Source organism: Canis lupus, chromosome 30 (assembly GCF_048164855.1).
Source record: "Canis lupus baileyi chromosome 30, mCanLup2.hap1, whole genome shotgun sequence".
Taxonomy (NCBI): Eukaryota; Metazoa; Chordata; class Mammalia; order Carnivora; family Canidae; genus Canis; species Canis lupus.
In genome coordinates, this window is record NC_132867.1 from 39715918 (window position 1) to 39738400 (window position 22483).

At 54.2% G+C, this 22483-nt stretch overlaps 1 protein-coding gene across 3 annotated transcripts in view; it reads right to left on the bottom strand.

Annotated features, from left to right (window-relative positions):
* Positions 1-22483, bottom strand: part of C2CD2 (C2 calcium dependent domain containing 2) — a 57399-nt gene that overhangs the window by 29333 nt on the left and 5583 nt on the right. For 2 of the 3 annotated variants that reach the window (XR_012021483.1, XM_072807054.1), the window contains exons 2-4: positions 17348-17446; positions 5341-5460; positions 1394-1498 (exon numbers count right to left, since the gene is read on the bottom strand). Coding sequence is in view for 2 of the 3 variants with exons in the window: in XM_072807054.1 (XP_072663155.1) it covers positions 1394-1498; positions 5341-5460; positions 17348-17446 (324 nt within the window). In the remaining variant the exon portion in view is untranslated. The remainder of the gene's footprint in view (positions 1-1393; positions 1499-5340; positions 5461-17347; positions 17447-22483) is intronic. The other variant, XM_072807055.1, reaches the window with a different exon arrangement.

The following is a 22483-nucleotide window of genomic DNA, read 5'->3' on the forward strand; positions in this document are numbered from 1 at the left end:
GGAACTAATGAACAAAGCAATAGCATGCGGGGGGCAGGTGGGGTCCAAGGGACGAGCAAACACTGGACGTCTGGGTAGGATGTCTCATGGGATTGTGACTTCTGAACCATGTGTTGTACATGTTAAATATATATATATGTTTGTACATTTACAAAGATGAGGGACAAAACCCAAGCCGGACTGCCGGCAGGAGCAGCACCCTCAACTTCCGCCAAGCTGGTCACGTGGCCACACAAGGACGGAGTTGACTCGAGGGACCCCGAACAGAGGTCTGCCCTCCTCAAAGGGCTTGAATTCGGACGCCAGGGCGGGTGCACGGCCGCAGTGGTGCTGGGACAGCCGGCCAGGGGATCCCTCTGCACACAGGTGGGCCCAGCCGCCCCGCCAGTGGGGCCAAGGAGATAGATGCAAACGTGGGAAGGAAGGGGGACAGGGCAGGAAGCGGGCCTCCAGGGACACGGTCTGCATGCCGGCTGTAACCCCGACAGCTGGGAAAAGTGACAGTTCCAACGGGTGCCCGTCAGAGGAGCAGCAATTCAAGCTTACCTGTCTTAAAAATTAATTAATTAATTAAAAAACACCTGCACGCATTTGTATCAAGGCCTGAAAGGTAAAACCGCATAGGGACGAAGGATCAAATTCACTTAATGCTGTTGGGGATCTCTCAGGGCTTGAACCAGAGGGTGAAACGGGGTGAGACTGCAAACGACGATCATCAAAACCCTGCAGAGGAATGACCTCACCACCTAATGAGCCTTTGGGGCACATGATTGTCATGGTCCTTCCAGCCACCGCAAGGGACCCCAGTATGACATCGTGTGCCCACCCCCTGCTTCCAGATTCATTTCTTCAAACACCTAAGACCCTGGGCAGCAGGGAGATTGCCTTCCGACCTTAAATGCACCTCTGCAAAAACCGCGGGGACAGACACCTGCCCCTGGGAGCCGGCCAGGGGCCACGACTGAGCCTGAGCCCTGAGCGGAGAGCCTCAGGGCGGGAAGGAGGGTCTGCTGAATCAGGCAGGCGACCCGGTCCAGGCGTCCCCCAGGTGACATGACGCCAGTGCTTCTCCAGGCCACAGGAGTGCTAGAAACTATTCCAGGCCCAAGGAACCCCATGAGGGGGATGACGGGGTGCAGGGGGCAGGCCCGGGATTCCCTGCAGCTCCCAGCTGACTGCAGGTGCAGCTGGGTCAGGACCCCGAGCATCAGGTCCAGCAAGGCCACCACCCCTGCTGCCCTGACCGGGTGGCCCCATGCTCTGGGAGGAGAGGAGAAGCCTGCACGGCACAGGGGCGCTGGTCTGAGCCTCTGTTCGGCAGGTGGTGGTGACGCGCAGGTGTTCCCATGCACACCTGTAGTGGGGGGTGGGTCCTCACAATGGAGGCACTGACCTGCACCGGGGCTCTGGACTGGACGGTGACGGCCGTTTCCGCAGCGTGGATGAAGGACCACTTGATCTGGATGTCCTCCTTCTTCTCTTTCATGTGGAGCTCCAGCTAGCAGAACACAGAGTTACTGGGGAGCCCCACCTGCCAGCAAAGGCCCAACGCATCGGGGCACGAGTCTGTGTGCACCTGTGTGTGCGTGTGTTCATTTACTTCCCCAGACACCTGCTTGGCCTCCCCTCGCCTTTCCAAATGGTAAAGAAAGCTCTAACCCCCCTGGACCTCCCCTTCACCCCACCCCTCAGCCCCCCAGCATCTTCCTCGGCCTCAACCTACCACTCCCAGACGATTCTCAGCAGTGGCGGCCGAACTGGCCACACGTCATTAGAACTCTGTAGTCTCTAAGGTGAGTAATGCTCTGTGCTTTGCATGCTCTCCTGGAGTGTCACCAAGGCACGCGGGAGAGGGGGGCACGGACGGGACGTGGGATGCTTAGCCCAGCCCCATGCTCACACGTTCCCCAAGGGCTGTGCACACAGCACACGGGTGTTCTCACCCCCTCTTGCCTGGGCCAACACGCACACCCTCTATCTGGACTCTGATCTCTTGCAACAACCCGTCGTAGCGTCACGCCCCCCTCCCCTCCACCAAAGATGTCCACACCCAGAGTCTTGGAACCTGCAGGTATGTGACCAGATACCGCAAAGGGGACTTTGCAGGAGTGACCAGGGCAAGGCCCGTGAATGGAGAGAGAATGCTGGGTTATCCCAGAGAGCCCAGTGGAACCAATCAGAGGAGCCCTCAGGATGAAGGAGGGAGGCAGGCCAGCGAGAGGTGCCTTATAGATAGAGGATGCCAAGAGCGCAGGAAAGAGGTGGCCTCTAGAAGCTGCCACCGGCCCTGAGCGGACAGCTGGTGAGAAAATCGGCCCTACAGCCACCAGGAACACAATCCTGCCAACACCCAGTGAGCACGGAAGCAGATCCTCGCAGGGCTCCAGACAGGAAGGCAGCCCGCCGATGCCAGCCCGTGCTGGACATCAGACCTCCAGAACGGCGACATAATACATTTATGCTGGGTTTTTTTAAATATTTTATTTATTTTATTTATTTGAGAGAGCATGAGCAGGGGGAGAGAGGGAGGCAGGCTCCTCACTGAGCAAGGGGCCCAACATGGGGCTCGATCCCAGGACCCCAAGATCGTGACCTGAGCAGAAGGCAGATGCTTCGCCGACTGAGCCACCCAGGTGCCCCTATGCTGGTTTTTCTTTTCTTTCTTTCTTTTTTTTTTTTTTTTAGATTTATTTATTTTTGAAAGAGGATGAGTGGGGTCAGGGGGCAGCAGAGAGAAACCATCCAAGCAGACTCTGTGCTGAGCGCAGAGCCCAACCCAAGGGCTCGATCTCATGAGCCCGAGATCACGACCTGAGCCAAAACTAAGAGTCAGACACTCCACCAACTGGGCCACCCACCCAGGTGCCCCTATATTTGGGTCTTAAGCTTAGGTTTGTGGTGATATGTTTCAGCAGCCACAGCAAACTAATACACCTTCCTTCATCTTTCAACCGGAGCCTCTTTCTAAAGCACAGATCCTAGCTCTTCGCCTCATGGTGCCTTCCGGACCCTCCGCAGAGGAGGAGAGGGCAGCTTTAGACGGCACTGCCCACTACTCAGGACCCTCACCCGACACCAGCAATCCTGGTGATTGCAGGGAAGGTGCACTTGGATCATGTTGCTGCAGGTCTGTCCCTCTCCCCAGCAGGTAGGGGTCCAGGGGGGCGGGTGTGAGACCACCGCAGCCCCTTTCTGCACCTTTAATCTCAAGGCCAGCAGAGCAGCAGGAGCATCTCCTGTCTGGGGCGTTCATCACTGACCGATCGATCTCCAGCAGCTGCCTCTGCCCTGAGAGCAGGTGTCAACTGGGTTAAGAGAGCAGAGACACGACTGGGTTACTTCTGCCGAGCTGCATGAAATGGCACGCGAGCAGCATCTCAGAAACCCCACGTCCTTCACGGCGGTCCTACAGGCCTGGCTGGACTCGCTCTATCCCGAACCAGGCATCCGGTGTCAGCTACATGTGTCCCAGGCTTCGGGCTGGTTTTCCAGTTACACTGTCCAAAGTTTTAGGGTGAGCGGGAGGGTGTTAACACCTGGCAGGTGTGACATGAAGTCACACTCCTCCTCCTGAACTCTCAGAAAGGACGTGCTGGCGGGGAGGCCGGGGAGGGCGGGCCCTCAGAAGGAGGCCAGGTAGACAGGCCCCCAGTGGCTCAGCGGTTGAGCGTCTGCCTTTGGCTCAGGGCGTGACCCCGGGGTCCTGGGATCGAGTCCCGCATCGGGCTCCCTGCATGGAGCCTGCTTCTCCCTCTGCCTGGGTCTCTGCTTCTCTCTGTGTCTCTCATGAATAAATAAATAAAATCTTAAAAAAAAAAAAAAAAGAAAGAAAGAAAGACAGAAAGAGAAAAAGGCCATGTAGGGAGCCAGAAAATCTTGTTTGCTCCGGTTATTCAAAACCACGTCTGTGTAAGAAAAGCATACAGGATATCATCCTCCCTTGTGGTTGAGGGAGCTGTACGACTTGGGCTCATCCCCCAAATTAGCAGCCAAGACCCGGGACGGAGGGGAGGAAAGACAGGGTTGAATGGGCAGGGACCCCTCAAACAGACCCAGAAATTCACAACAGTCACACGGTTATCTGATGCTCCGGGCATCCAGAAATTCCACGAATACGCCTCTTACGGTGATCACATATGACTCTATATAATTACTAGATAGATCATTATTAATATTCTGTAAAATATACACAAGCACACCTTGAAGAGGCTGCAGGTTTGCTTCCAGGCCACTGCAATATAGCAAGTACCACAATAAAGCAAGCCAAGTGCATTTTTTGGCTTCCCCGGTGCATATAAGTTATATTTAGGGGCGCCCGGGTGGCTCAGCGGCTCAGCGTCTGCCTTTGGCTCAGATTGTGACCCCGGGGTCCCGGGATGGAGTACCACATCGGGCTCCCCGCAGGGAGCCTGTTTCTCCCTCTGCCTGTGTCTCTGCCTCTCTCTCTGGGTCTCTCGTGAATAAATAAAATCTTTAAGAAAAAAAAAATGGTGACCATCACGTGAGCTTTCAGCGAGTCGTCGTCACTGACCACAGATCACCGTGACAAATATAATAAGGAAAAAGGAGGATATGCACCTGGATCACCGCAACGTGACAGAGACGCAGCACGCAAAGGCAGCTGGAGTGGTGCCCGCAGACGTGCTCTTCGCGGGGCTGCCACAAACCCTCCACGGGTAAAAAAAAAAAAAGAAAAAAAAAAAAAAGCCTCATCTCCAAAGTGAAGTGAAACAAGGCGTGCCGGTAGGAGTCTCTTATTACCGTAATAGTGTGTTATGAAAAATACGATAGTAATACTCATCTTTTAGGCTTATAAAACGTAGTACGAGTCTTCCAAGGTTGACTTTCTCCAAAAACTAGCAAGAGTAACACGACCCCTGGCCCCTAGGCTGGTCTCCCACTGCGGGGGACTGCTGGGGCCTGGCACGAGGTCCCAAGACAGAACCCCGTCCTCGCCTCCGATGCCACGCACCTTACTCTGCCTGCCGGCAACACCCCTGGTTGTTTGAACACCTTGAAAAATACCGTATCTCCTGATTTTGGTAAATGGGCAACCTCTGAATTCACTCAGCGCACCCCTATGTAGCCGCATGTATACCTGTAGGTGTGGGTGTGTATGCATACGTGTGTGGAAGCTACACAGTATGTGCACGTACATAACACGTAACACACCACACACCACGCACACTTTGTCTCCTACAGATACAACATAACACAGAAGGTTACAGGTGGAAAATTATGAAATAAACCATTCGCGAGCGCGAAAGCAGGGGGAGTCCCGGCCCGCGGTCACGCCAGGCTTGCCCTGCAGGTTGACGAGCACCATCTGCGCAAACTCACCTGCAGATGAAATGGGGAGAGCCGCGCGCCATACAGCTGGCGCCCCGTGTCTTCGGGGGACCCGGGCCCCGCGCCGACCAGGAACTGAATGGCCTCGCCCACCACGTGACAAGACACGATCTGGATGGAGGAGGCGCGAGATATGAGAGAAGGAGCGAAGAATTCATGCCGTCTCCCCCCTTTGTTTCACTGCCCCAAACCATCGGGACCGGGACCGGAACGGTTAGCCAGGACGAGGCTTCAGCGTTCCAAACCCGAGAAACACCCAGATCCGCAGATCTTCTGGAAACAATGTTCCAAAGCTTGTCTCCCTCTGATGCATTTCTCAAGAGCTAAACTCTGTGTTGCCCCAATCTAGCTGTTATATTCTTTCCACATAAAGAGTTTTTGCAGGATACTGGGTTCTAGTTCTCCCCACCAGCAGATTTACTTTTTATTTTATTTTATTTATTCATGAGAGACACAGAGAGAGGCAGAGATACCGGCAGAGGGAGAAGCAGGCTCCATGCAGGGAGCCCGATGCGGGACTCGATCCCGGGACCCCGGGGTCGTCCCTCAACCAGCGGATTTAAAATTCCCCAGATATGTCCACCTTCGTAGGGAGTGAGAGTCATTAGCATCTCCTCTCTCTAAAAATGAGCCTTAGAGGGACACCTGGGTGACTCAGTGGTTGAGCATCTGCCTTGGGCCCAGGGCGTGACCCCGGGGTCCTGGGATCGAGTCCCGCATCGGGTCCCCACAGGGAGCCTGCTTCTCCCTCTGCCTGTGTCTCTGCCCCTCTCTCTGTGTGTCTGTCATGAATAAATAAATAAAATCTTAAAAAAAAGAGCCTTAGAAAGAAAACAAGTGATAGATTTTTATAAGCAAAAAAAAAAAAAAAAAAAATTAAAAATATACGCGGTAGCGGCAGCCTGGGTGGCTCAGTGGTTTAGCGCCGCCTTCAGCCCAGGGTGTGATCCTGGAGACCCAGGATCGAGTCCCACGTTGGGCTCCCTGCATGGAGCCTGCTTCTCCCTCTGCCTGTGTCTGTGCCTCTCTGTGTCTCTCATGTATAAATAAATAAAATCTTTTAATAAATAAACAAACAAATAAATAAAATAAAAAATAAAGATATACGCGGGACACAATAGGTTGTTTCTATCTATATAATTTTCAGCCCACTGCGGTTTCCGAAGATGTGGGGATAATTCAGAGAACATATAAAATATTAAAACATTTAGGAAATTACACAGCCTGAACAAAAATAGCATTATAAAGTGAGTTCGCTTAAGGACCTGTACGACCAAGGCAAGTAATTACACCAGGAATAAAACCAGACCATATTCCCGATAAAAATCACAAAGCGTTTTAGAGAGAGCTGTTGCCGAACAGAGGAATATCAAGTTTCTGCCACAGAATCCTCTGTAGGAGAGCATCTTATAGAATGAGGGGTCACCCCTGCCCTGGCAGGATGCCGAGCAAGCCCCCGGGGACGACAACGAGCCAGGTGCCAGGTGCCAGGTGCGCTCAGGCTGGAAGGGTACTAGGGGGTGGGGCTGGCGGGTGGCCAGCAGGTGGCCAGTGTGCCTGGCCAGAGCCAAGTCATCATGAGGCGAAGCCTAAGACAGAAGGGACCCCCCGGGGAACACTGCCGGCTGTCACTTGGGTAGGAAAAGAACATTCTTTAATTCTCTGGTGGATTTATCAGAATCTAAAATAAAAGACCAAGTGGAAATATTATCCAAATAGTTCCTCTGTCGGGCCTGCCATTCCTCCAAGTTCAGGCTAGGACATCTGCCCCCTTCCTCTTTCTCAGCCCCAGCTAACTCCTTCCTCCCCGCCCCCAACGGCCCCGTGGCCAGAGCCTCTGCAGCCCGGGCCCATCTGTACACCCGCCACCCCCAGGAAGACCTGACCCAGATGCTGCGGGCCCCCCAGCACGGGGTGGGGAGGGGGGGCGGGGTCCGTTCCCAGCGTCCACCGTGGGATGCCTCACTGGCACAGAAGGAGAAAAAGTGTCGCCTTCTCTGCACACCGGCAGACACTGCACCACGCTGGCCTCACCCGTCCTGGCAAGGGCGCTCGCAGAAGCCTGAGCTACGTGCGTGCGTTTACGTATCTTCATGTTATTGCCTTTCCCGAGTTCACAAAAGGTTGGAACAAAAAAAAAAAAAAAATGTTTGTATAAGAAATGTCATCTATTCATTTTAAAAATAAATGCTCCATAAACAACCCTTTCTGGAGGAACATATTTTCGTGCCAGACGAGCTACAAACACAAACGACAGGACACGGAGAACGTTCGCTGTCCAAGGCTCGGCGGCGCAGGCCCGAGTGAAGCAGCGGAGGATGACCCCTTTAGTTCTGGTTCGTCTTTGGAACCTTCCCTGCTGAGCTAATTAATTTTTACCAATAATATCCCACGGCTTCAAAAAAAAAAAAATCCCACGGCTTCAGCAGTGTTCCTGAGCAAGGAGTTGGTTGTCCTTTATATCGAGCTCCACAAAAAGCTTCCCTCCTACCCCACCCCTGGAATGTGCAGTTAGACTAAGCACTTGACTGAGAGCAAATAAACAAACAAGCAGATTTTGACTTAAAAGACTTTAAAACTTGTAGAACCCAAGACTCCCGAAGGTCACAACTCCCGTTCAAGTCACATCGAGAAAGTCTAAATGCAACAGTAAAAACGGAGCATCCATGGGTCCCAATGTCCTCTCCCCGAGACCCGCTGGAGGGTCTTCCCGGCCCTAGGGGTCCCGACCCCCTTCATAAAGCCTGTCACACGACCACCTGTTCCTTGGTCTCCTGCAGCACTTGGCAGGAAAGGTTAACTACCGCCTGCCCTAACGTTACAGCACGGCCCAATGAAACTCTGCTAACACTGTTGCTGGGAGCCCCACTGGAGGGATGACGACTGGGGGCCCAATCCTCGTCCAGGCTGGCCCCCGCCCCGGCCACCCTGGGAATAATAATGCTTCATCTGCCAAATGGACAAGAACAAAATGGAAAGGCTTTAAAAATAAGTAATCTTCTTTTAGTGCATTAAGGTGTTATCCACGAGGGAGATTAAATTCTCTCAACCCTGGTAAATGGTGGCGAGCCGTCACCACCACACAGGGGACCCCCTCCTAGGGCAGCAGGATGCAAGGCTCAACAGACCCTTTCCGCTCGCCTGCCTACCCAAGGGGCTGACATCGGCCTAAGTACGATGAACGGATAGAGACCCTGATCTTGACCCAGAGTCACCCCCCTTCCAAAACACACCTGTTTATGAAGGTCCCTTCTGAGGTTTTCCAGTGAGCTCCTCAGAGCATCCCGATCACACTGAGCTGTTGAAGTAGGGCTATTCAATCCTCAGTGCTCGGGCTCCCTGCTGATCTACTCTGATACCGAGGCCGGATTTTTAAAGTTAAGCAGAAACAGCATCTAGTGTCTGCAGTAGGACTGAGCACTTCTCCGAGAACAGACGTGAACGTGTGGCCCCAGGGCAGGACCCCACAAAGCCAGCATCTGGGAGCATAAGAAGGGGCTCCCACGAAGACAGCCAGCCATGAACCCACCTGCTTTATGCTCACTTTCTTCCAAAGTGAGCAGACAAGTCTGCAGCTACATAACCCATTTCAAAATCGTGCCAACAGAAAGCTGAACTGTGCGTATTCCAGATAAATCCCCCTCCTCTCTACAGAAGAGAGCGTTTATGGAGAATGGACGTCATGGAGTTAGGGCCCCTAAGGTGGAGACCTGGCCCACGCCCTTGGATCATGAGAGAAGGCCAGGAGGAGGCCAGGAGGGAAGCATCATAGGAATGCGAAGACAAGCACCGGTCACCGTCACCGTAACCTGCGCAGGCAGATCAGTGAGGGGTGGGGGAGGCCTCATTCACCTTCCTGTGCTTTCTCCAGCTTCAAGACCAAAGCTCAAATAGTCACATATTTATGCAAATAGGTCTTATCTTGAAACAGTTTTCCTTTGTTTAGACCTGGGGGCAAAGAAGGCCAGGCCTAGGGAGTCCTGAATTTCGCTAATGGTCGCCAGAGAAAGGCCTGTAATATCTTCAAATCTCACTGCATTTCCACGTTCCTTTTCAAGTCAGCTTCTCACATGGCTGCCTCAGCTCCTTCTCCTCTTGGAACACTCCAGAGACCTGGAAATAATTTAATTACTCCTGTCCCCAAAAGAACTAGGAACACAGCCATGAAAATGCATCTAAAGGGCTGATGTCACTGAATCGCTCTCACTGTAACCAAGCTTTATAACAATCCTGGAGAAAGAAGCCCAAAATGAAAGGGAAGGAAAGCCCCCTTCTTCAAAGCTCCCAACGCTGCTATCTAGACTCAGCCTCTGTAAATATTCCTGCAGACAGCGCCAAGCTGATGTAAACGATTGTGTCTACTCTGGAGTAGAGGCTCAGCTTTTTTTTTTTTAAAGATTTTATTTATTGTCTGTGTAGAGGGCATGAGCAGGAAGAGGGGCAGAGGGAGAGAGAGAATCTCCAGCACACTCCGTGATGAGCACGGAGCCTGATGTGGGGCTCAGTCTCATGACCCTGAGATTATGACCTGAGCCAGAATCAAGAGTAGGAAGCTTAACCGACTGAGCCACCCAGGCGCCCCGAGACTCAATTTAAAAGGTAAAATCCAAAAAAAAAAAAAAAAAAGTAAAATCCAAATCCATTACACCTAATTATGATCAGAACATCTATGAAGTTAATCCTGTATGCACAGGGAAAGATGAAAAATACCGGAAACAAGGTGGGTCGATGCTCTACTTTATCGCATCGAGAGGTTTGCCGTGGACCACACGGGCTCGGACGTTCCATTCCAGCAACACCCCCCAGCCCTCCTCTTTCCAGGACATTTTAAAATGAACAATAAGGGGCACCCGGGTGGCTCAGCGGTTGAGCATCTGCCTTTGGCTCAGGTCATGACCCCGGGGTCCTGGGATCGAGTCCTGCATCGGGCTCCCCAGAGGGAGCCTGCTTCTCCCTCTGCCTCTGTGTGTGCGTGTGTGCACGTGTGTGTGTCTTTCTCTCTCTGTCTCTCTCATGAATAAATAAAATCTTTTTTAAAAATGTAAAATAAAAAAATAAAATGAACAATAAGGCTTCCCAGTACTATCACCCTCCCAGGAGTATGGTTATCAGGGAATGTGGATTACTGAGGGCACTCCTTGGCTTAAAAATCTGTTTGTGAACATGCCATTCTCTTTCATCAACTCCATGTATGAAAAGACATATGCATGCCATTCCCTCTGGAATGAAGGCAGGAGGGAACTGGGTGTTTCCCTGTTAGTGCCCCCGTCTGGGGCTGGGTCACTGTCACGCCTACCCTGAATGCGACTGCTCAGTAGTCCAACACACAGACAAAACTCCAGCTTGTCTGTGGGTCCTCTACCCTGTCTTCTCCAGGCGAAGTCAGGCTGCACCCCGGGGATGACTCAGCCCCAGAACTCAGCACAGCAACCCAAACAGGTGGAGTTCCAGGGAGGCACGGCTCCCATCCCACGGTGGCATCCACGCTGGGTCTCAGAGGGCAGGGCGCCTCCAATGAGACATCTCCATAGCTGCCTTCGGAAAGACCAGGGACAAAACAACTTCACAACCTGTTAGCATTTTAGCATAAATACCAGGCTAATGTGACACCTGGAATTTCAAGTCATGCAAAGCAAAAAAAAAAAAAAAAAAATCAATCATACTTCCTATTTGCCAGACAACCCAGAATCAAGCCACCTCTGCAAACCAAGGTGGGGGTCGGGGGGCCCCGAGGTCTGGACAGAGCACAGGGGATGCCAGACACTCGCAGGCTGTTAACCAGCCTTAGTTAGAGAAAAAAAAAAAAAAAGATACAGTACGTGTTGCACACCCAGTATCAGCGGCGGGGTTCCCCGACCCCTGCAGATTCTGGGGGAGATTCCATGCAATTGCATCGGAGTTTGGTTGGTTGCTGTGGTTCTACAGAAGCAAAGGTGGGTTCGTGTCCCTGGTGCTCGGTCCTCTTCCCCTGTTGTGTCTTTCACCGTCGGGCGGAGGTGGGAGCACAGGCGATACAATGGTAGAAATGTGACGAGGAATCGCAGCACTGACGATGGTGTCACAGGGGTCAGCTTGTCTCCGGAGGCCGACTGGGTTCCACTCTAGCCTCTACCACTTTGTAGCTCTTAGCCATCTGGGCCAATGACCGAGCCTCCGTTCGCCTCAGTTTCTTCCTCTGTACAATGGGCGTGATACTGGTTCCAGCAGAGGAATATGAGCAGCAGCGACAAGAAAGGGACAGGGCCCGTGGCTGCTCGCACCTGACAGCCTCAGGACCAGTGGCCCGGGCGGGCCCTCGTTCTCCCCACCAGGCGGCCAGGGAGGGAAGCACCCTCTGCAGACGCCCAACCTCCGGCTCAGAGACAGAAGGAAGTGCCCAAACAAGCCCAGATCCAGCCAGCGTCTCCCTGGCTTCCGAGCTGGGCCTTTCTCCGCGCTGGGTGGGTTATTACGTCTATTTAAACCCGTAACCTAAGGACGATCATTATACCATTAGAAGCCTCTACTTATTTACGAATGGCACTGCAGACAGAGATAATGAATGCTTTTCCCAGGACACCTGGCCTCACCCCAAGAAAGCCAACATCACTCCTAGTCTCCAAAGACTGCTTCCAGCGCCAAGTGGGGCCCTTGTTTTCCGCGGCAAGCCTTCGCCATAAACACCGTGTCGCCCAGAGAGACACACCGCGCTCCCTAAGGGACAGGCACGCGTGGCTTTCTCGGTGGGTGCCTGTCGCAGCACGACTCCCAAACCCCGGTTCACCCTGCGTGAGTCCCCACATGACCCTCGTACGACCTCCGGCCTCCACGGAATCGCTTCTGATGAGTCCACGGACATGCCGCGGAAGAGCCGTTGTGACATCCCGAGGGACAAGAGCTGGCTCGCAGGCCACTTGCGATGTAGAAATAAAGGTTTTCCTTTTCTGGGTCAGACATTCTGGAGCTAACCTCTCCCAGGACGGGCGGAAAGAGAACATAGGTAGAAACTCGTTGGCTCTTGTGTAAGAGGGTAATTACAGTCTGGGAGAAATAAATCTATTCAGAGCATGTTGAGACTGGACGAGACGGCAGAGGGGCCCCTGGAGGAGAGTGTAAAGGTGATGGCTTCGGCGCAGAGTGCCCCGCCGGGACGGCCTGGGTCCTGCCTCCCGCCCACGCCAGCTGCGCCCGCCTGCAGCGAGCCAAGTGATGGGGATGCTTCCAGTCACCGCCAGGAGAGATGCCCCCCCAAGGCCAGCACAGGCGCCCTGTGGGAAAACCCACGACCCACAACACCTGCAGGGCTTGCCGTCAGGGATAAACGTCTGGGCTTCTTCCCAGATAAATAAATAATAAATAAAATCTAAAAAACCCTGAACAATGGGGTCCGGAGAGCTTCCGGGTTGGTGTGCACGAGGAGGTGCTGGGAGGGTGGCGTGACCGCAGCCCAGGGCCCCTCCCCTACACCTCGCCTCTCTCCCCTCTGGCTCTTCTTGAGTTGTTTCCCATATTACGAGCCATTAATAGGAAGTAAACTGTTTTCCTGAGTTCCATGAGCAAACTCAAAGCTGAGGCGGGGTGGGGATACCCTGACTCTGAGGCTGCTTGGCCATAAGTACGAGGGACTGGCATCTGAAGGGGGCAGCCGCGTGGGGCTGCGCCCTTAGCCTGCGGGGCCTGGCTGACCCTAGGGGGTCAGTGAGAGGATGGAATTGAGTTACTGAGCACCCATGGGTGTCCAGAGAATCGGTTATGGCGTGGAAGAGAAAGCCGACAGTGTCGGCATCAGAGCACGACAAGTCACGCTGCTCCGGCCAGCCAAGCCTGGGCAGGGCGTGCGCTCGGCACCCATCACGGGCTCTGCGAGGCGCCCCATGCTGCTTCCGGCCACGCAAGTCCTCATACCCCATGTAGGACACGGGGGCAGGAGGTGCCGATGAACCAGATCTCTGCCAAGGCGTTGCTTTGGCATATGGGAGTCTTCAGGCTCTGCAGGAAAAAGTCAAGGACGGGGCACCCAGGGGGCAGGGCAGGCCCGGCTCTATCCCTTGGCGGCCCGCAGAGAGACTCACGACCCCACGGGAAGCAGGGGGTCCCAGAGGGAGAACGGGACCCCCGCTCCCATCCAGATGGCCAAAGACGGGATTACGTACTCCACGCCCGTGGTCCAGGCTGGACGTGTCCCTGTCACTGGCTCAGGTGCCATCCACACGTCCCTTGTCAGGGCTGAGTCAGGGAGAGGAGAAAGATACGGGCTGATCGTATGGAGTGAGCCGAGGAAGGGGAGGGTGACTCCCTGGAAACCACGCATCTGTATTTCTTTCCGACCTTGGTTTGCAGGCCCCATGTGGGTGGCATTATTGACTCCCCTCCTTGAGAACTCTACGGAGCACAGAAAAAGCATGATGGGGTGGACGGAGGGTTCAAGACACCTGAAACCCCGATGTGGGGGCAGAGGGTGGGGAGGGGGGTAGATCCTAAATGAAGGAGGGTGACTCGGTTGCTGGAAGCGTCCTGCCCGATGCAGCGGTCCGAGAACATGAGGGCCTGGAGCCATAGGAGAGGCCGTGGCTTGTCCCCATCTTCCGCTGACGCACAGGTGTTAAGAAACCTCCCTCCGGGGACACGTTGCAGGAGAAACTCTGGCTCGATGCCTCCCCAAAACGGCGCCCTCAACCGTGCCATGGTCAGCCAAGATGCTGGGCCCACGGCCTCGGCGGCGACCTCCGCCCAAGTTCCCGTAGCCCGACAGCAGGCAGATCCCATCAGGGGGGCCGCCCACCGGGGGGGGGGGTGCGTGGGCTGCGGGCTGGAAGGCCACCGTGGCACTCGGCCCCCCACCCGGACCCACTCGGGGAGGCCGGGGCATGACACCCGACTGGCCACCGGCCTGCCCCAAGGACAGCTCAACCCACAGCCGTGACAAGGCCATGACGCGCTCCCGTGTCCTCATTTGGCCAAGAAAACCCAACACGTAAAAGTCAAGCACTCTGAAGAAACCCGTAAAATGAAACAAGATCCCGAGTGTGCGTTGCCACTTACCTGCGGGAGGTGGGCAGCTTCCGAGAACACGCTGCGGGCAGCGGGCAGGGGAAGGAGGACGAGGGGGGCGGGCGGCTACGCTGCATTTAGCTTTTTAATGAGGACGCACCATTTCTGCGATGGTCTTAAAATAAACACAGTTAGGGGCACCTGGGTGGGTCCGCCCGTGGGACGCCCGGCTCTTGATTTCAGCTCAGGCCAGGATCTCAGGGTCGTGGGCTCGAGCCCCACATGGGGCTCTGCGCTCAGCATGGAGTCTGCTTGAGATTTTCTCTCTCCCCCTCTGCCCCTCGACCCCACCCCCGTGCTCTTTCTCTCGCTCACTCATGCACGCACTCTCTCTCTCTCTCTCAAATAAATAATCTTTAAAATATAAGAAAGATCTTAAAAAGATAAATAAACACAGCTTCACCATCCCCTTTCTAAACTTGCTTTTCTGGCAACTAAACATCAAGGCCTCTAAAAATGGCCAAGTGCTAAGTCCGCCTCCCAGCTTCCCCTCTAGGCCTCGGGGCCAGCCCTGGGCGCTCCGCACCTCCTCCCCAGGGGCACTGTCAAAGGGACTCGGTCCCCATCTGCCAGTAACAGAGAGGATGCCCGCGGCCCCCAGCCAGCTGCCCCCAGCACCCTCCCACCCACCCCCACCCCCCGCCACCGCCCTGTTTCACAAAAGCACTGGGCACCTGCTTGCTGGCCCAGCCCCTTCCAGCCCTCGTGGGCCATTCTGGTCTCGACATCCTGCGTCGCTGCCGTCAGCTTCCTCTCGTACCCCAATATATTCTAAAGACTTCCCCACGCTCGTCACAGGGATAATATAGCAGGTGACTCCTCCGGCATTGGCAAGGGGTAGGAGGACAGGAGCGTCCTCCGAGGCTGCCGGGGAGCAGCGCTCTGGTGACGGATCCTGGAATACCTGGTCATACCCGCCACCTGGCAGCCCCGGGTGCACCCCCGATCGACTCCCCTGCTCACACCTGCAGAGTCAGGGAGGGGAGGCCACCACGCAAGTTCACTGCAGCTTCGCATTATGGTGGGAGAGAGCAGATGACTCCATTATCCGTCAGTGGAAGATGAAGAGACAGCCCCGGCCCACCCAGAGCCCTGAACTGTAGTGAAGCGAACGAAGCAGAGCCGCAATCTGTCCTCCAGCGGGGACAGGAGCAGAATCCCGGGGCCGGGGTTGTGGGGCTGACAATCCCTCCCCCTCCAGCAGGGCCCACACGCTGTGCCCCACTGTCTGCTCAACGGCACGTGTGAGACCTGGCAGTAAAACGTAGAAGCAAGGGCAAGCCTGGTATTTCAGAGAAAGTTTCTTAGGTTTTTTTTTTTTTTTTTTTTTTTAACAGATACTTTCCATTTATTTATTTATTTATTATTTATTTATTTATTTATTCATGATAGAGAGAGAAAGAGAGGCAGAGACACAGGCAGAGGGAGAAAGAGGCTCCATCCATGCCAGGAGCCCGACATGGGACTTGATCCCAGGACTCTAGGACCACGCCCTGGGCCAAAGGCAGGCACCAAACCACTGAGCCACCCAGGGATCCCCAATACTTTTCATTAAAAAAAAAAAACTTGGGAAGCCCCAATGGCGCAGCCGTTTAGCGCCGCCTGCAGCCCAGGGTGTAATCCTGGAGACCCTGGATCGAGTCCCACATCAGGCTCTCTGCATGGAGCCTGCTTCTCCCTCTGCCTGTGTCTCTGCCTCTCTCTCTCTCTCTCTGTGTGTCTCTATGAATAAATAAAATCTTTAAAAAAATAAATAAAAAATTTTTTAAAATCTTTTAAATTATTTATGAAAAAATAAATAAATAAAAAATAAAATAAATTATTTATGGCATTTGACCAGTCTAATAAGTCATTTCAGCCCAGGAACAACCCCTGACTGTAAAATGAACTCTACATAGTATCCAGATGGCTCAAATCTAGGTGTCATACATACACATGTACAGATACATACACACAAATGTAAGCATTTTATTGAGATGTGATTCACGTAGCATTTAATTTGCCCATTTAAACTGTACAGTTTGGGCCACCTGGGGGGCCTAGTCGGTGAAGCATCTGCCTTCGGCTCAGGTCATGATCCCAGGGTCCTGGGATCCAGTCCCACATCAAGCTCCCTGCTCAGTGGGGTGTCTGCTTCTCCCTCTCTCCGACCCTCCTCCCGGCTTGTTCTCTCTCTCTCTGTCTCAAATAAATTAGTAAAATCTTTCTAAAAAAATAAACTGTAAAATTAAATGGCTTTTCCTTTAAGATTCATTTATTTATCTAAGAGAGAGAGAGAGAATGAGAGTGAACAGAGGGAGGGACAGAGGGAAAGAATCTCCAGCAGACTCCCCGCTGAGCATGGAGACCGATGTGGGGCTCGATTCCAGGACCCTGAGATCATGACCTGAGCCGAAATCAAGAGTCGGATGCTTAACCGACCGCCTGAGCCACCCAGGCGCCCCCAATTCAATGGCTTTTAACATATTTTGCAGACTTGTCCGACACCACCGCCATCACTTTGAGGCCATTATCCTCACCCCACAAAGCCACCCTGCACCCAGGGGCAGTCACTCTGCATTCCACTCCCCACCCCCAATGCCCGGCGACCCCAAACCTTCTTCCCATCTCTATGGATCCAGCCATCCTGGGTAGGCCACGTAAATGAAGCCATTTGAGACATGCCTTCTGGGACTAGCCGCTCCCACTCCACACTGTGTCTCCAAGGCCCGTGCATGTAGCAGGTACCAGAACCCCCTTCCTTTTTCAAGGCTAAATAATAGTCCACCGTGCGGCGCTACCATGTTTCATTTATCCATTTGTCAGTTGATAGATCAAATTTTCTTTTTTTTAAGGTTCTTAAGGTGTCCACATTTTCAATAATCTGAAAACCAAATAACTTCGCTCCCCCACTCCCACACCACCCCAGCTCGAAGTTTGCTCCCTTGGCAGGGAAAGCTCCACAGCGGGCGACCACGCTCCAGCTCACCTTCTCGTGGGCTGACCTGGCCACACTGGAGACTTGCTGCACCGCCAGCTCCAGGGGCTGCTGCAGCGGGTCCTCCTGGAAAGACAGGAGCAGTGGGCCCTGGAACAGAAGGAGAGGCACGATGAGGGCAGGTCAGCACGGGGCAGCCCTCCTCCACCGTCGTATACTCCCCACAAAGCTCTGCAAACCCGGGCACAGGTAACCTGAATCCTTCCAGTTAAATCTCCTAAACAGCAGCCATGGGCAGCTACCGCTAAGTCCATGTGCCCGAGGACCTGCTCGCGGTAGAATGTGCTCGGCGCTGGCGTCAGTTACCAGAGCGGGATGGGGGGCAAGAAGCACAGGGACAAAAGCAGAGATGGGGCGATGGAGATGGCAAGGGGGGTTCTGAATGCTCACGTATTCAGGAAAGAGCAGGGTGCTGGGTGGCTCTGAGGTCCAGCACACTATCTGGCCAAGGGTTCGAGGGCTCTGTCCTCCGCTTCCTTTGCCAAAAGCTGGCGCTCTCTCTGGTTTTAGAGAATCACCTCTCCCCGCTCCACATGGGGACACCCCTTCTCCTCTCCCACTACCCAAGTGGTGAGGGGGCAGGAACCCCCCAGGGGCCAGCCACCTCTTCCTGGAATTTGAGATTCCTGAGCTAAAAATGAACCAGTCTGCTTGCCATGCCCAAGGAGCGGGTTTCCGAGACCCTGCTTCTTGGACCTTTGGGGCTGCTGGGCTCCTGCCCTCTCTCCAGCGTCTCCCAGTTCAGCTCTGCCTTCAGCTCTGTGCCCCCACCCACACCCCACGAGTAAACTCTTCCATGGCTTGTCCACCGTGTGCATCTCGGTTCTTGCAACCAAAATTCTCCAAATGAGGGAGGTGCAATTAAATGAACAGGAACACCAGGCAACAAGGCTGATGTCTGATAAAAGAATAAATCAGGGCTAAAGCTGGGATAGTCAACCAAGCCTTGGCCTTTTTACTTTTATTCTAAGATTTTTTATTTTAGTTATTCATGGAGACCCAGAGAGAGGCAGAGACACAGGCAGAGGGAGAAGCAGGCTCTCTGTGGGGAGCCCGATGCAGGACTCAATCCCAGGACCCCGGGGTCACGCCCTGAGCCAGAGGCGGACGCTCAACCGCTGAGCCACCCAGGGGCCCCTCAGCCTTTTTAAAAATAAGTTCTGGTGGGAGGCCAAACGCTTACGCCGACAACACAGCCCTGGGATAAACCCTTCCTGATGCTGTAAGAAGTGCCTCACAGTCTTGTAAGCTCCGACTGGGTGGTCAAAAAACATATATTCAACCTCACAACTTCCCACCATGTCATCTGTGTCAGACTCCACTGGAGTGAGCTGTTTGCAACCACGAGCCGCGATCGAGGGCAGAGGAATAAAATGGTACCAAATGGCACCAAAGGTCTTCTGGCAAGTGCGGCGCAAATGAGCGAGCAGTGAAGTTATCCTGGGACTATTTCTTAAGACCTCCAGATGACCACGAGTGAACCTAAAGACCCAGAACGTTCTCACTTAGGCGCTTCCAACCCCGCCCTGCTTTAGCGACATCGATCTCACCCCCTACAAGTCATCAGGGGAGAATGAGATCTACTTCTCAACAGCGATGAAGTCACCCGGCTGCTCCGCAGACATTCTCCGTGGCTGGAGCCTGATTGGGGCCGGGTGAGGGCTGGGGTGGCCGGGCCGGCAGGCTGAGAGCACCCCGAGCCCAGCATGGGTGGTCGTGGCCACCTATGCTACAGGTGCAGCACCCTGGGGCCTCGGGATCCATGGATGCGGCCCACACCCCTCTGCCACCTTCTGGACTGAAACCCAGAAAAGATTCTGCTGGGAAATGTCATGTCAAGGGGCACGCTCACAAAGGAAACGAATTACCGAGTTAAAATAAAGACCCAGGGGTTCCCTTTCCCTTCCAAAGGGCCCAATCCTCGGGTTGCAGGAAGCCCAGCGTGCAGTGGGAGACGACCCCGAGCTCCCGCACCGCTCACGACTCTGGCCCTGTGCAGACGCCACCCCACTCGGGCTAGAGCAGGACTTTTCGTTCACGGGGAAGTAAGTGACACGCAGGAGTCCCCAGGAAAACAAGCAGGAAAGCGCAAGGAGGACTGGCCCCACGTGAGGTGAAAACACGCCACAGAACCTGCGTAGCTCAGGGGACACCTGGGGGGCTCAGTGGTTGAGCATCTACCTTTGGCCCAGGTCATGATCCCGGAGTCCCGGGATCGAGTCCCACGTTGGGATCCCTGCATGGAGCCTGCTTCTCCCTCTGCCTGGGTCTCTGCCTCTCTCTCTGCGTCTCTCATGAATAAATAAATAAAATCTTCTAAAAGAACAAGGAAAAGAACCTGCGCAGCTCAAACTGTGGGGTGCAGGTGCATGAAGGCGCCGACGACCCAGTGCACCAGAACAGTGTGTCCAGAGCACCCCCGAACGCACGTAGAAACTTCGTGTATGACAAACGTGGCATCCCAAATCATGGGTTTAAAAAAAAAAAGGATTAAAAAAAATCAGGATGTGGGAGGAACCCCCAACGGAGTACACACGCTAACGAACGAAGCTAACCGCATTACCGATGGATGCCATCATCCCCCCCGCGCCCCAAAGGGGTGGGAAAACACAGATCTAGCCCAAGAAACTGTGGGGGGGGCAACATCCTGACGGCACAGAGGCGTAACCAGGTCAGAACGTGTGTCTCTCACAGGGGTGCGGGTTAGTAACGCAGAGACCACTTTATCTGTACACGAGACGCGACCAAATAAGCAAATCTGTTAGAGGCAGGAAGGCCGGACGCCTCCTCTGGGAGAGGACGGACACAGGTGAGAAACGGAGTTGACACCGAGCTCGGCTGTCGAACTGGAAGTTGACGTATCAGCACAGACACACCGAGCGGCACAGAACCACGGACTCACACTCACTTCCTAGCTCTGCCCACTCAAGGGGTCTAGAAGCCAGGAGAGCCCAGCAGCGATGAGCACGTCCGATGCCCAGGCCTCGGCTTCTAAACCCTCCTCCAATAGAGGCATCATCGGCGCTGCTTGGAGAAGGGGCTGAACCCAGGGCTGGGAGAGCGGAAGATTAAAAAAAAATTACAAGATGAGTCTAGAACAAACCTGCTGTGCATCATGAAGAATGGAAGCGCTACGTCGATATACGTTTGTGCGTCTCGATGGCAAAACGCAAGAGGCCAACACGAGAGCAGTTCGGGCCACAGAGGCAGCAGCCACGGCGTCGGAGTAGAAGCCGGAGGATAAAATAAAGATCCGTGAGGCCACACGGACGGACACAAGCCACGGAGTCCGTGGAGGAGAGGCGGCCGCTCGCTCGTTGTCGCAGGGGAACTGCAGTGAGTCCACGGAGATGGAGGGGAGGAGCAGAGAACCGTCACCGAGCGGCACAGATGCGCGGCCGATGCCGAACCGGGGAGCAGGAGGTCGAGGAGTAACAGCCTCGGAGTGGCTCCCCGAGGTTACCTGCCCAGCACCAAGGGGGCGACGATGGGGTGGCTCCCCAAGGTTACGTGCTCAGCACCAAGGGGGCGATGACAGGTGGCTCCCCAAGGTTACGTGCTCAGCACCAAGGGGGCGATGACAGGTGGCTCCCCAAGGTTACGTGCTCAGCACCAAGGGGGCGATGACAGGTGGCTCCCCAAGGTTACCTGGCTCAGCACTAAGGGGGTGATGACGGGGTGGCTCCTCGAGGTTACCTGCTCAGCACCAAGGGGGTGACAACAGGTGGCTCCCCAAGGTTACCTGCTCACACCAAGGGGGTGATGACGGGGTGGCTCCCCGAGGTTACCTGCTCAGCACCAAGGGGGTGACAACGGAAGAAGAGGCGCACGGTGCAGGGAAGAAACCCGGGCAGGAACCGCCCACACCAAGGGATCAAGGCCAATGTCCCGGTGCTAAGTCCCCTGATGTCACAGACCCACAATCCAGGACATTTAATAGGGACACATCACTTCCGGGGTTTGGCGAACCTCATCCCAGGCCCGCGAAAGCACCACATTGAGGGACATTTGGCAAAAATAATAACCATCGATTCCCGGCCCCCCCCTCGGCTTGGAGTTGTCAAGGTGGGGACAAACAAGACTGCGGAACCCTTACAGACTTTGCGAGGCGGTGGGAGAAGGCGTGGCTCAGTGCCATGTGGCACCTGATGGGATTCTGGAACAATGCGAGGATAATGAAAGGATGCGGTAGACGGGCTGCAATTCCAGTAGGGCCTCCAGTTCGGGGCTCTGTGCCAGCGGTAATTTCCTCCATGTCACATTATTAGTATCACGGCACCAAGGAATTACGGTAACATTGTGCCAATGTTAACTTCTGGGTTCTGATGGTGCAAGGTGGTTATGTGAGGCCGGGTGAGGCATAGATGGGAACTCTGAATTCTTTTTGCAACTTTTCTATGTATCTAAAAGCAGGAAAAAAATTAAAAGTTTTTTTTTTTTAATATTTTATTTATTTATTTATCAGAGATACACACAGAGAGAGGCAGAGACACAGGAGGAGGGAGAAGCAGGCTCCATGCAGGGAGCCCGACGCGGGACTTGATCCTGGGACTCCGGGATCATGCCCTGGGCCAAAGGCAGGCGCTAAACCACTGAGCCACCCAGAGATCCCAAGTTTGTTTTTTTTTTTTTTTTTAAAGGGAGACTTTACAAGATAACAGCCCACCTTCGCTGGCTATTTGCTAGACACCTCACACAGAACCGCACCCCACCCGGAGAGGGATCTGTTTTCCAGGCTGAGCCCACAGCCGTCCACTTTTACAGACGAGGCACAGAGAGGGCATCGGGCTGGCCCTGAGGTCACACAGCCCCAGAGCTGCCTTCCAGCTTCCTCTGCGCTCAAGGAGCCCCCCTCCCCCCCCAGCAACCCACGACCTGGCCGATAGGAATGGAAGTTAGCTTTGGCTGCCTTTTAGTTGACGTTAACACTACACCCACTCTTCCTTCTCCTCAATTCCTGTCTCTTTGGGAGAATGGGCGAGGGCAAAGAACAGCCGGAACTGGCGCCTATTCCCGGGTTTCATATTGACAATTTGCAAAGTCATCAGTGCGCCTCCTTTACTGTTGATTCTTCCGAAGTGAAAAACAAAGCACATTAAACAGCTTGTTTTGCCCGGGCTTGGCCGG